General features: G+C 27.7%; 1 protein-coding gene and 1 non-coding gene across 3 annotated transcripts; both read left to right on the top strand.

The window, feature by feature from the left end:
- The first annotated feature begins 475 nt into the window (after window positions 1-475).
- LOC129616415 (uncharacterized) lies at window positions 476-9,091 on the top strand. Of its 2 annotated transcripts, none has more exons than XM_055532034.1 (3): window positions 476-685; window positions 1,407-1,778; window positions 8,320-9,091. In XM_055532034.1, the coding sequence occupies exons 2-3, from the start codon at window positions 1,508-1,510 to the stop codon at window positions 8,382-8,384; spliced, it is 336 nt and encodes a 111-aa protein (XP_055388009.1). In that variant the 5' UTR covers window positions 476-685; window positions 1,407-1,507; the 3' UTR covers window positions 8,385-9,091. The 2 variants fall into 2 exon arrangements, with proteins under 2 accessions (XP_055388009.1, XP_055388010.1); XM_055532035.1 differs by lacking the exon at window positions 8,320-9,091 and adding an exon at window positions 5,050-5,268.
- Window positions 1,122-1,203, top strand: Trnas-cga (transfer RNA serine (anticodon CGA)). The gene has a single exon. It is a non-coding gene; the product is annotated as a tRNA-Ser (tRNA).
- Window positions 9,092-14,955: the final 5,864 nt, after the last annotated feature.

The raw sequence follows: 14,955 nt of genomic DNA, 5'->3' as shown, positions 1-14,955 counted from the left end.
ATATATTTTTTTTACTTATAATGTTTATTTATAATATGAATTATTTTTAAAATTTAAGTTTTTTTTTGTATTAAACGTATTAAAAGTGAATGCAATCAATTAAAACATAGTTTTTTTTTTCAAAGAAAAAAAAAAATTTGAGTCGTTTTAATACCTAAGCAACACAAACGTGAGGGATGGTCTCAAAGGGTTAAATAAATTAACAAAATAATTTCAGTATTAATATTGGAAGGAATTACAACGAATTAGCAACCTAAATAATTTTGAAGCTGAATATTTTATAATACTTTTTAAAGACGCTATTATGCCAAAAATGCTCTTGGAATATTTTTGAAAAACTAAATGCAAACTAATACTCATTATTTCAAATTTGCCAATAAAAATGCCAATGTCCTAACACTGCAATCAACATAAAAAAATTTTATAACAATACTGTTTATGAATTTATAATTTACAGACATCGGCAGCACTTTTGTATATATAATAGCAGAGTTTTCTTTAAATTTAAACAAGTGTAAAAGATGTCTAAAAATTAAAGACAGTTTTGTAGATTTTTGTTTTTGGTAGAAGTGTTGTAAACTTATTGATATGTGAATGATAAAATTTTAATTTACGTCATGAATATGAAAAAATGGACTTAGAAAACTATTTTCATCCTGATTGACTTAAAAACTGGTTAAGAAAGGTATGCAGGTGTAAAATTGTGTATTCGACAATAAATACCAGTAAATGGAAAATTCAACACATTTTAAATTGATGAGCTTAAAAAATATTTAAATAGATCATTTACTGATGTTCTCTCAAAACCAGCGTTGCGCCTATAGAGTTTTATTCACAAAAATTTAAAATTTTAATACAAAACCACAAATTCTAAAATTGATTTTAATTTGGAAACTAGCTCCATTCATATATAATACATAAATACATGTGTATAATATGCTATGTATGTATAATATTTAAACAATTTTTTACTTTAATTTTAAAGGGTGTTAAGAATATGGTTATATATATAAATGTAGTATGATATGTGTTTTTATTTCACATTACATATGCGAAATATAAATTGTGAGACTGTTAAAATCGCTTACTTTATATTTCTAATTAGCATGGTAGTTAAACAAGCAGTCGTGGCCGAGTGGTTAAGGCGTCTGACTCGAAATCAGATTCCCTTTGGGAGCGTAGGTTCGAATCCTACCGGCTGCGTTAAGATTTTTTTAAAAACAGCCTTTTTTTTTTAAGAATGAAACTTTTTTTATAAAAAATGAATTTCACGATGTTATTGTTTAAAAATAATTAAAAATAAATTAGGTACAAAATTGTACAACAAAAAGAGGGAATATTATCCAATTGCTAGCAATATTTATAGAAATATGTGAAATATATGTAACATACAGGTTTATTTTAAGTTTTCAGGTAGTCCCTGCTGCATAAATCGATTGGAATATTCAATTGGCAAATTGAAAATACTTAAGCTTTAAACTTTTGTAAAAGTTACCATTAATTTAAGATGACGACAGAGCGAATAAATGGATTGGTTGGGGATGACCTTATATCAAATGACCGCGTCATGCTACCTGGTATTGAAGAGGTAATGCAGCTACTTGATGGTGTAAACGGACTTTCCCCTGAAGAGCGTGAAGCCGTTCGTTTAAGTTTATTGGAGCAGCAAGTGCGAGCAGAAGATATTCTAAGAAAACATATGCTTACAAGTGAAACTCATTCTGGATCAGACTATTTACTTTTCGTTGCAATGCTGACTTTGATTGCTTTAGTATTTGGTAAAATATATTTCCTCAAAACTTTTAATTTAAATAAATTTTTAAATATATTCATATATGATTCGCTCAAAATAGAATAAAATTTAGAAAAGCGTTGAATTTAAAAACTCCAAACAAGTAGTATTAAAAAATTTCATTGATTTGGAAAACATGAGTTGGATGTTTTTAAATGTTTGTCTAAAGCTAAAAATTCTCTATTTTATTTTTCCTCCAACTTTATTTACCATTAAGGAAAATGAATTCTTATTTGCCCAAAAATTTTTTTCCTCTTCCAAAATATTTCAAAACTAAAAAAATAGCAAAACTTTATATAAATCGATATTAAAAAAAATATCCTTTTGTATGAAAGTTTCTCTCGCTATTGCATATAGTGAAAATGAATTCGAAATGGCTTCAATTTACTTTAGACTAAGATTCAATTATGCTTATTGTCGTGTTTCGTAATTTCGTAAAATCTCTGTGTTGCATTGCAAATATATTTTTCCGTTGAAAAATAAATCAAAAAAGCTACTGTGTTAAAAATATGTAGCCTGTTTTCGTTAAAGCATAAATACGGTATTTCTACTATATATAGTTTTTAGTAAGATACTGTAAAAGTATTGCGGCAGCAGCTTTTGTGTTCAGTGATGTCAACGTAATAATGCTGCATTTTGTGCAGCTAAAAATTTTTCTATACTTAGATTTTTGTAGTACAATACAATACTGCGTAGAATAATCACATTTACATAAACTTCAGGTTCAAAATGTAAGTTTTATTTTAATATTTTGTCGCAATGTACATTTGTTAACGTAGATTTTTATTTCAAGGGATAAAATTTTTAAAAACTGCTTTTGCTGTCAAATCCAATATTGAGTCTAGAGAGATTTTAAATTCCAACGACCTTAATATTTCCTACCTATAGCAATGCTGTCCTATTGTTGTATGTTCAGGCGCCAAAAAATTTTTAAATCTTAATCTAAATCAATGTAAATATTTTATAAAAAAATTAAAACAAAATCGTAAAAAGAAAAGAAACTTACAATTTTTTAAGAAAATATTTTATTAGCCTTCTTTTTTCACAATAAATAAGGGTGACTTGTATTTTAAGTGAGTGTGCCGTATTATATGAAATACTTTGTAACTGCGAAAGGTCACAAAGATTTTCAAACTGGCTGTGTCAGATCGCGGTCCACAATTTTGACGGTACTGATCTATAGCAATATTTTCAATAAAAAAAATACTATATTGCAGCACAGCAGTTTTTTTCAAGGAATTAGAAATAGATATTAAAGAAACAAACAATGAAGCCAAATTTTTTCTAGTTGACTCTTTCTTTATTGCAAGCACAGTAGTCAAACTCGTAACAGGAGCGTATTTATTTTCAGCCCTATCACGAATTTCGTTCGTAGCTCTGATTTTCGGAAAATTACGAATTTCATATTCTCAATTCCGAATTCAATATTCTCAATTAATTAAAATTCTACTACGAAAATTTGTAATAGAGTAATCATATTACGTTCGTGGTAAAATTACATATGAAAAGTCTACGAAAGAAATAATCACACGTAACAAGCAGTTTGAAGACTGGTTATTTTTAATTTTCAAGCTTTAAATTTTTTTGTTTGAATTTCCTCTTTAAAAAAAAACTGCAAAACTCAAGTTTTGAACGCAAATAGCAACAAAAAACAAATAAAAATTTGAAATAAAATACTGAATTGAGACTCCGAAAAATTGTGTTGCCCTTGCTGATTTATATTCTCTACAAAAGGAGTTTGCGAGAATATAATTCTTGAGAAAGTTTGTCGTAACCAACCTTGTTGGAGGTTGAATTTCGTAGAATTTTACAACGAGAATTCATAATAGGGCTGCTTGCAGTGTTCCCAGTCGGTAAAAACAAAATGTATCCAATTTCGAGAAAAAAATGTAACCAAAATGTATCCAACCTCTTAAAATAGCATTATTATACTAAGTCGTCTTATTTTGTACAAATTAACCCAAAATTAATAATAATTTGTTTTATTCCACAATATGAGTTTTGTTATTTATAGTAAATTCTTTAAGAAATCACATACAACTTTTATTACATTTTAAATGTAAAAATTAAGGTAAGAAAAGCATATGTATATGTTCTGTAGTTGTTGAACTATGCGGTAAAGACGATTCACCATGAAAACGGACAAATTTTAAAAAATATGTACAGCCAATAGCTTACATTAAAATACACTTACACCTAGCTTGCACTAAAATATTTCTGGTACGTTTTTGTATAAATTTTCTGGATTTGAATACAGGAAGAGGCAGTTAATAAAGTGTATTTTTTACTTTCTTCTAAAAAATTTGGAAACCTGCTTAGAACAGCCAGTAAATAACATTTATTGAAGATAAAGCAACTTTATGATTTAATATTAGCAGCATTTTAACTGTTTTGTAATATTTATTTAGTGTTTGAAAAAAAAATGTATCCATATTTCAGAAAAATTTTAATATGTAGCCAATTTCGACATTCTAGCAGATTTGAGTATCTTTGTATCCAAGCTCAAATTTAAAGCAAAAATGTATCCAAGTGGATACAATTGTATCCAAGTGGGAACGCTGGCTGCTTGTCTTTTTATTTGACTTCTATTTAAATTATGTACAACATAATGCTAAAAAGATAAGATTAAAACAATATCTTTGATTCAATATTTATTTATTTGAAATATCTGTACAAAACTCAGTTACAGATAAACTCACACAACTCATTAATTTTTTTTTCTTTTTGAATAAATTTATTTTATAAAATTTAAATTATATACATATATGTACGTAGCGTATTTTAATATCACAAGATCCTTGAAAATGAACATATGTACAAATTTTTAAAAAAATTATACACAACATAAGTTAAAAGATTTCTAATTATTAGTTTTATTTGACAATTTTACTTAAGAATTTTGAAAAATATCACCTTGGGCACATTGTATTATAGACATAGAGTAGCAGAAAGTTTTTGGGGCCAACATAGAAACCATTTGTTTTTATTTTGTCCACTAAGTAATTCCTAGTATAAAAATTTTCATTTATTTTAAAAAATATTTCTCTACACAAATCATACAGATTTTTCATTTTTCCATATTGTGGTTGCTAGGGAATATTTTAAATTTGGATGCTTGGTAATACAGTTTTTCAAAAGATATTTGTGTTTTGTTAGACAATTTGTCAAAATTTGAAAAAAAAAAATATTTTTTTGTTTTCGAAAAAAAAATATTTCTAGTTTTTGTTAAATAATTTTTATTCTTTAAATAAAAATAGGATTTTCAGTGGCAAAAACCAATAAAAAAGTGCAATAAATAACAAAATATACGTAAGTGAAGAAGTGGTTTGTTTTGTTTACTTTTCTAACTTTAGAAAGTGTAGCCGTAATATCAAATTAAAAGAAAAATATTGATTGTGCTAATAAAATTTTTTATTATTTTCTAAATAAGTGTAATACTAATAAAGTAAAGTGATAAATATTTTCAAATTAAAAAAAAAAAATGCTATATTTATATTCACGCTCGAAGTAAGGAAAAAAATTGTTCATCAAAGTTTAACGAAATTTATACATTTTCTGGTTTATGATTTTGTTGCATTTTGTACCTTTTTTTTTCACTTTCATTTTATTCATGACTTGGTAAATAACAGATTATGATGAAGTATAATCAGAAACTATTTTATAGACTTAGAAATTTATACAAAAACACAAGAACATTTTATTTTTCTACTTTTCATTTTTTTAAACTCTACTTTTCAGTTTTTGGATGAAAAATTTTTACTTTTCAGTTTAAAAACAAAACATTTGTTTTTTTAAAGGATACTATGTTTATATCCATACGTGATACGAACCTATGTTCGAAGGGCATACTAAATTTGCTTACCGTTTGTAACGCTAAAAAATAATGGTCTGAGATATAGACTCAAGTGTATGTTTTTGATCAGTGTCGAATTCTGAATCGAATTAGCTTTATCTGTCCGTCTGTCCGTTCGTCCAAATGATAACTCAAAAACTAATTGAGCTAAGTTTACGAAATTTTGACAAATGATTTATTATAGTAAGTACTAGAATCCTATTTAAATTGGATATGATCGAGGTACTGGTTCGGGAAGCTGCCATATAACTTCAAAATTTATTTGGATATATATCGGAAACTATAAAGGCTGTGGCATTGAAATTTCACACAAGCGAATACATAAGTAGGACCAATGTGTCTAATAAAAGTTGGTTATATCTCAGATACTATAAAAGCTATGATATTGAAATTTCACGCAAGCGAATATATTGGTAGGGCCAATGTGTTTAATAAATGTCGTTGAAAATGTTTGGCTCCTTGTGGTAGCTGCCGTACAACTTCAAAAGTTATTTGGCTATATCTCAGAAACTATAAAAGCTATGGTATTGAAATTTCAAACAAACGAATATATTTGTAGGGCCAATGTGTTTGATAAAAGTCGTTGAAATTGGTTGGCTGCTTCTGGTGGCTTCCATACAATTTCAACAGTTATTTGGCTATATCTCAAAAACTATTAAAGCTTATTTATTCGCACATATGATAACAAATTTGTAAGGTTATGACAGAGTTGACGCGGTCAACTCTATTTTTTCTCGTTTCTTTTATTATTAAAAGTACTCACACATATAAGTAGGCAAGCACACATAGATATTTGTTTTTTATGAATAAAATAAATTATTTACAAATCGAATAGATTTTTTATTAAAAATAGCTAACAAAATTAAGAAAGTTGTTCAAACTTTTAATGGTTTGTAAAGCAGCAATTTTCCAAGTGAACATATTGTTTAAAAAAAATAGAGGCGTACACATAATGTTCGATTTCAAAGGTTGATTGCGTCATTTATTATTAGCTTTCTTTCACAGATATTTGAAAAAACTTGCAGTTTCGGAAATATATGCTGTCAAAAATGCGGCTTTTACAAATTTGGAGAGGCGAAAACTTGCGAGAATTTAGGGTTGGAAAAAATTTTTTATTAGTATCAAAAAGCCAGAAAAGTTTCAGACTTCTGCACCCACCCGTAACCGTTTTGCATTTAAATGTTTACGGTTTCTCTAAAATGGCTCTTTGAAAGCTTATAACTTTTAGAGGAAACTGCCAGATAGCTCAAACTTTTCTTCTGTGTTTTGGCGACTTTCTAGTAAAGATACATTTATATATTAAGAAATTTCGGCTTTCTTCAAGGGTGTAGAAGATTTGCGAACGGGTCCACGGAGGGATGGAAGGACAGAGGGAAACTCTTAAGCACTTAGGTTAAGAATATGAACTTATATGGGTTATAAATAAGAACATTGAATAAATTAAAGACAAAATTATCAACATCATTTTTAAAATTAAAAATTAGTATCAAATTCATCAACATCGTTTTTAATATTTTTTAAATATTTTTTTTAAATCCTCAAAATATAAAAATTCAAATTTTTTTTTTAAATTTTTTTTTTTACGTTTTAATGTTTATTTTGTTTCTAAAAGAAAAAAAGTTCCTTTTTAGCCCTTTTCCAAAAAATTTTTGAAAAAAAAGTATTTATTAGTTTCACTCTTTCCGTCCGTGGACATGTTTACAAAATTTCTACATCCTTAAAGATAGAAAGCTGAAATTTAATATGTGCATAGATCTTTTCTAGAAACTTATTTCCGTAGAACAAAATTTTTACCTACTTCCCCCCCTCTAGAAGTTATACCCACCAAAATGTCATTTTAGCTGCCATTTTTTAACAATTTGTTGCGGTGAAACCGTAAGCATTTTTCAAATTTTGCAAACGCAGGAAGGCAGGGCTTGCTTTTGCTATCGCGACATACTATAGTTAAACTTTAGAAAAACAAATTGACCGTTCAAATTTACCGTTATACAAAATCCGTTTTTTGCAAATTTTGGAAGACGTTTTTCTTCAAGATCCCTGGATGTAGGAGCCTGAAATTTTAGCAGCTTTTAGACGTTAATAAATACGAGTAGTTTATTTTTCTAGAATAAAATTTATTTACATCTCCACTCCTCTCAAGTTATCGCCTCTTGAAATTTGTAAAATTTGAATTTTGGACGCCTTATATTTCCGAAACCGCAAGCTTCTTCAAATTTTTAAAAACACAAAAAGCTAACGGTAAATTCCATGTCATTAAAAAATATAATTATTTTTCTTAACTCACACAATTAACCATTAAAATCGAGCATTTTGTTAAGCGCTCTTGAAATTAATTTTTGCTTTATTTTAAAGATTACATAAATCGTTCATTCTAAATATATGCAAATAATTTTAATAGTGTGAAATAAAGAGAAAAGTGCTACAACACAAACCATTGGTTTGACCTAACTTTATTAATTTTCAGTTTCTGAAAAATTTTATTTCAGTGTACGTAGCGACATCTAACCAAAAAATATTTCAATTCGGTACTTGTATCTCTTACTTATTTCTTTAGTACAATCTTTAACCTTTCTAGTTTAGTTTATACAGTTATTTTTTTTAAATAATACATATAATTAAAATTATATTTTTTCAAATTCAAAGAAACTTTTTTCTCTATTTTAATATTTTTCAGAAATGGAAATACGCAAAACTACATTTTTATTTGTCAAAGACACTTTGATAATCTCTTTATGTTAGCTTAATTTTTTTTCTACGTAAAACCAAAGACCCATATGTTTAAGAAACATCCAATCTAGTGTAAAATTTTTAGATATGAAAAATTTTACGATTTTCTCATTTTTGCCAGGCCCACCCATTGGGCTTCGTTGAAGTCTGCACCAGATTTTAGTTTCTGCTATACATCAAAATATAAAAACGAAAAACAGAAAAAAAGGCAAAATATATAAAACAACATATGATTGCGAAGGTGAAGTAATATACAAATTTTTTTTCCTAGGATCAGCTGGGTTACCATTCTCGTAGTTTTCTATATAACTTTAATTTTATAGCTTTTCCGTAAACTCTTAAATTCTTGATTCTAACATTCTTTAATTATTGTTATTTTTTTAAAAGAAAAAAAAAGCGTTGTTTACCGACCACATTCTTCGTAATATTGAAAATAATATTTTTCCTATTAAAGACCCTTAAAAAAAGTTGTTTTTAGGCGTCGTTGGTAAATGTTACTGACCTTCTTAAATTTAAAACTCAAAACATTTTTGAAGGAAATTCTAGAAATTTTGAAACAAACAAAGAAATAAATCTATAAAAGCATCACTTTTTTTATTTTGGAATATTTTCTTATCTATGTAGGCAACTTTTCGAAACGTAAATAATTAATTTCGTGTGGAAACCATTTGCATAATCTGGTTTTTAATATTAATGTATCACATTCAAACTTAATTAAATATTATTTTACATTTACATAATATGTACCTAAAATTACTTTAGCATTTGTTAGATAAAAGTTTAATACGTAAGTAAATGAAAATAAGTAAGTAAGTCTAAGAAAAATAGTTAATAAAAAAAGTCTTTAGTTAATAAAAAAGTAAATTTAAATTTTTTTTTTAAAAACAGGAATTTTATGTATTTACTATTTTTGTTTTACCTAAAAAATTTTTTGCTACCTGTAATTTATTATTCTAGTTTGTAAGAACATGCAATTTAATTTTGTTATTATTTAAATGAAATAAAATAAATTCTGTATATATTTTGTATTTAATCGTTTTTATTTTTCAAACATCCCAAATCATGAAGATTTCCAATTTATTCGAAAATACATATTATAAAATATACCAGAAGCCCCTAGTGCGAATCGCACTAATTTCAAATATTTTTGAAAACAAATTTTTAAAAACAATTTTAAATCAAATTTATCTCTGCGTTACTTATAGTTACGTTAGTATGTTACTTATAGTTCTACGAGTATGTTCAACAATGATTCAACGCATATAGGTTTCCTTTTGTTCACCATTTTTGGCATTTTAGATTTGCTCACTGGATTATTTTTCAATTATAACATAATACGAGTATATGTAAGTGCATAAAATCTTTTTTGGCTACTTACATTTATGAGTAAAATCAAACATAAAAAAAAACTTTTTTGGGTGCTTACTTTATTTCATACGCGTTAATACGATTCATGCACGAATTATTTTCCTTTGCTGATTTTATTAATTTTGTAGAAAATGATAAACAAAACAATGATATAATAACATATATTATTGTATAATAAATTATACAAAAACGAATATTATCGCCTCTGCCCTGCATAACAGGTTTATTAAGCTTATGAGAAAATAAACATAACACAAAAATAAAAAAGTTCTGCAACAAATCTGTATACAATAATATTAATGTAATGTCTTTATATCTAAGAAGTCCCAATATTCAATTTATTTTTACGAAATATTACGAATTTTTGAATTTGTTCCTGTTTTTTTTTTTAAATGCCACTGATCGTGTTATATTTCTTATTATTTTTTTCTTTTTCTTTTTTTATTGGTATGAAAAGAAAACTTCCTTTTATTCGGAATAAAATACTTTTTTATTTTTTGCTAATATATTTTGTCCGCTACATACGCACTTTATCAAAGCTGATTTCCTTCTAATTAAGATAACAAACAATAAAAATTGAAATCTATTAAAATTAGGAATATTATACCTGACTTAATATAATTATCTACCTGACTTAATCTAGAATTTGATTATTTATTTATTTATTTTTCTTTGTTATTATTTACAAAAAAAATTTATACCTGTTTTAAACCTTAAAACTGGCCAAATAATTAATTTAAAGAGCTAAGTAGCCGCGTTACCTTCGTCCATGTTCAGTAGGCAGTCCTTGTTTGATTTGTATATCTGCATGCTTTCATGAACTTCTCTCCTGTGTTTTCCTTTTACCTCCTTTAATACCTTTAAGTTATCTTCTGTGATTGTGTGACCCGTTTCCTAAATGTGTTTTGCAACCATTGAATCGAAAATCCGGTTAAATCCTACTCTCTTTAGTTGCTTTGCTTTTTCAAATTGGCTTGGTTTTTAAATGGGAGCAAAAATTTGAAACTATGCACTTTTTCCTTTATACAAAAAAATTTGTTCTTTTTTTAATTTCTTATACATTTTTTATAAGTTTTTACAGTTTTTTACAGTTTTTATATTTTTTATAATTTAATAAATTATATTTTATATAAGTGAAAACATAAAACTTCCTTTTTTTAATATTTATACCTGCGTCGCTTACTTTTTCAGGAGAAAAAAAAAATTATCAATTTCAATTTGAGAAAGTTGGGAATAAAGAAAGAGACTTACCTGATGTTTTTGGCTTTACTGTGTTGTTTTTTTTGCAAGATATGATTTATCAAGCGGGGTAGAAACAAAGATGCTCCTTGCCAACGAATTAGAAATTTATTTGTTTGAAATTTTTAAGAAAAAATTCTACCAAATTTTATCTCTAAATAAGGGAAGAAAACTATATATTAATAAATTTAAGTATTTTTTTTATTTATTTAATATCATGTAAATTGGCGTTACAAAATAATACTAATTAATCAAGTGCAATAATTTCTACATAACAATGCAGTATAATTTTGTATCTACATGATCGACTTCACATGAAAAGCTCACTGAGTGCAATTAACTAATACAGCATCTACCAAATGACCCAAATCCAGTGTGTTAAAAAATTGTTTAAATACATACATACATACTTTTAACATATGTATTTAATTGCAGTTTCTGCAAGGATTACATACACTCCTTCAGTATATAGAACTGCAGATGACTTATTTACTTATTCGATGATTCAATTAAAGTATTGAATTCATAATTTAATTGTCTACAGAAAACTTAATGCTTATCAAAAGGTAAAAGTTCATGATTCATACATTTTGCCCATACGGAAACTCGTGGTGAGGGAAACAGTCACCTACATTCTGGTAATTTTATCGCACGTAAATATCGCATGAAGTAATACTATTACGTCTATCACCCATTTTCTGGTAGTCATATTACAGGAAGTGATACTATCTCGGCTATGTATTATTCCAGTAGTGGTAAACGTGATAATTAGAGGTGATAAGAGAACCATCACGTTGGCTCGTTTTGTAAAACTTTTCAGGATAGTCATTTTTGATCATCTCAATTTTTGCAGGTCATCGCACTCAGGTGCGATCAATCAGAATCTTATTGCGGAAGTCTAAGTTTGAAAAAAATAAAACTAAACAATATAAGTGTTACATCTATTTTGCTTTAATAAATTAAAGAAAAACTTGCATTTCAAATTTATTGCATTTAACTAAATTTTTCTAATTAAAATTATAATAAATTATAGGCCACAATTCCCAAATTACGAAGATGGTAAAATTCATGCATTATGCCAAATTTGTTTCGCTTCACTTTTCTCGACATTTCGCCTTTTAAATATTTAAATCTTAACCTACCTGCTAAAAATCTTTTGCAATTCATTTCATTAAAAAACGAACAAGCTATTTTAAAATAGTTAAATGTTTACTTTAAAAAAACTAAGAAATATCAAAAACAATAATTTTTAAGAATTATTTTTAAGAATTGCTTACAGTTAAAATTTTTTGCTCTGCGATTTTGTTACATACATAGTACCAAAACATTGGCGAATTGCAAATCAAGTTACGCTACTAAAAAATATATTAAGAACTCGCTGAGAATTTTAAAAAAGATTGAATTTTAACTTTTAATTTAAAAAGCAAAATTTAAAAAGACTGATCTTGTGGGAGACTTATGGTGTTAAAAAGTGCCCTCTATAGATTCCATAAGAATAAGTGTAAATTTGTCAGCTGTGAACTGTCACTCTCTCTAAAGGTCCAGACCTATATTTCTATCAGTCGGAGCTGTTTTTTTTTTTGTCAAATTTTGACGAATTGTGTAACGAAATATAAATATTTTATGAAAATTAGCATTACCAATTATAAAATTTTAAATATCTCTTAGCAAGCAAAAAAAGAACAAAATATTGAAAAATTTGTATGATTTGTAGAGAAAATTTATAAAAAATTGCGGGGGGCGGGGGGAAAAATGATTACTTTTTGGTTTATGCTGGCAACAACTTTTATGTTGCAGCTTTTAAATCGTATTCTATGCTGGCTTCAAAAATTTTCTGCTACTTTCTGTTCATATAGTTTATGGACTTTTGAAGTTATTGGAAAAGTCAAAGTGAATAATGTAGGTTATAAAAATATTTTCAAAAAATTTTGTTTCTTTAAAATTTAAAATTTTTTTTTAGAGATATATTATAGATACTTCTACAAAATACAATAATTTTTTTCTTAGTAAATGAACGCAGAGTGTGTTCATAGAGAGCGTATTGTCATAACTGACAAATAGCTGACATTTAAGGTTGTCAAAAGTAATAGTTTTTTACCGACCGTATTGTGTAAACATAGGTAGGTTATGTGATGGCAACAAATTTTGCATATCGAGTTTTCGGCGGGAACGTACTTCTCCATAGTAGGGAAGTGTAAATAAACAATTTTTAGCAACCTGTCGGTCTGTCGGTCTGTCCGTCTGTCGGGCTGTGTGTGCACGCGTGTATCTCAAGTTCGGCTGAACCGATTTTGATGAAATTTTATATGTAAGTTTGTTTCCATCATGGCACGGATCGATCAACTTTTGGTATATATCAGGCCTCGGGAACTGCACTTTTTAGCGGGCCTGTTTTACATTTTTGAACATTTTGAAGAAAATATTCAACCGATTTACTTGAAATTTTATATATAAGCTCAGCTCGACCGTCCGCAAAAATTCCTTACTTTTGGAAGAAATCAGGCATCAGCAACTGGGCGTTTACTACGGGCCAAATATACATTTTTGTGTATATAAAGAGAAATAATCAACCGATTTCATTGAAATTTAATATATGAATTCCCCGTATTAAAACAATGAAGATGTAAATTTTTTGGAAAGATCAGGCATCGTCAACTAGACGTTTACTACGGGCCAAACATACACTTTTGTGTATATAAAGAGAAATAACCGATTTCATTGAAATTTAATATATGAATTCCTCATATTAAAGCAATGAACATATAACTTTTTTGGAAAGATCAGGGCTCGAGAACTGATTTGCGGGCCGATTTTACATTTTTCACCATATCCACAGAACAAATTGATGGAATTTCTTGAAATTTGATATTTGAGTTCTGGTTGTTACCGAAACTAACTGGCGAGCATTTCAGGGAATTCGGGTAGCACAAAGCGAAACTCTACTAAGAGCCAAATTTACATTTTTCTTAGTATGTTAACTATAAGCTTACTAATGTCCTAAAAATTGGAAAGAAGTATTTAACAGACATTTTTATAATATTCTGCAACACTTTCATTTAACTAGACAATACACGATGCGGTCGGTTATGTGCTGATCACATCAGATTTTTTTTAATGAAACGGGTTTTAAATGCTTTCTGCTTTTTTGCGAATGAACTATATTTGTAAAAGAATAAATTAAAAATATTGAATATGTGCGATAAAAGTTTAAAAACCTTGACTATTAGTGAAAAAATAAAACTTAAAAGAAATTAAAAATTTTTTTTTTCATCAGAAGAAATCATCGACAGAGAATTCATAGGCCGCTTACCGGTGTACGAGTTGAAATACTGTGCCACTTTAAGGCCACTAAAACCTTCGATCGTTGTTGAATTACTAGAACAACGTGAAGTTGTTTAATTAATAAGTAATGTGCCTATTACACTAATAATAGGGGCTTTTCGTTTACGTACGCTGCGCTGAATGTTCTACACTAGAACTAAAATTTCTAAGCCGCAGCGTTAAAGTCGTTTCATTTCACTGCAATTGTGGCATTCTGACACAAGACATATATCTATATTTTTTAACTTTAATATAGTTTTTAATTCTAATTTTTTATTGAGAATGTTCTGTTTCTTGAGAATCTGTTTCGGTTATTGTATTTTTATGGCACCAGGAGTGAACGTAGGCGATCTATCATTCTGCTATTTTTAAACGGATCTGCTGTTGATTCTTCATCCCTGGTCTTTTTGTCATGTTGTTCATTCTTGTAGATCTCCGATGACTTACTGCCTGTGTAATGCTGTTCCCTGTTGTTTTTTGATGAGGACTGCTATCCCTTCGTTGATACTGATGCTCTCTCCCTCGATGATCTGGATTAATGCAATAATTGCTCCTTTCTATAAATAAAGCCTTTCGACATAATCAAGAAACACATATGTTTCGACAGCTGTAGGATTTTAAAAGTTTTTATAACACTGAATTTTACTTTACAAAA

This window comes from Condylostylus longicornis, unplaced genomic scaffold (assembly GCF_029603195.1).
Source record: "Condylostylus longicornis isolate FDR11 unplaced genomic scaffold, ASM2960319v2 ptg000199l, whole genome shotgun sequence".
In the NCBI taxonomy this organism is placed as follows: Eukaryota; Metazoa; Arthropoda; class Insecta; order Diptera; family Dolichopodidae; genus Condylostylus; species Condylostylus longicornis.
The sequence above is the reverse complement of the archived record's forward strand: the minus strand, read 5'-3'. Positions and strand labels throughout refer to the sequence as shown.

Coding starts and splice junctions, on each gene's coding strand:
- LOC129616415 (XM_055532034.1), top strand. CDS start 1,508: ATGACGACAGAGCGAATAAATGGATTGGTTGGGGATGACCTTATATCA. Junction 1,779..8,319: donor TTTGATTGCTTTAGTATTTG/GTAAAATATATT, acceptor AATATTTTTCAG/AAATGGAAATACGCAAAACT.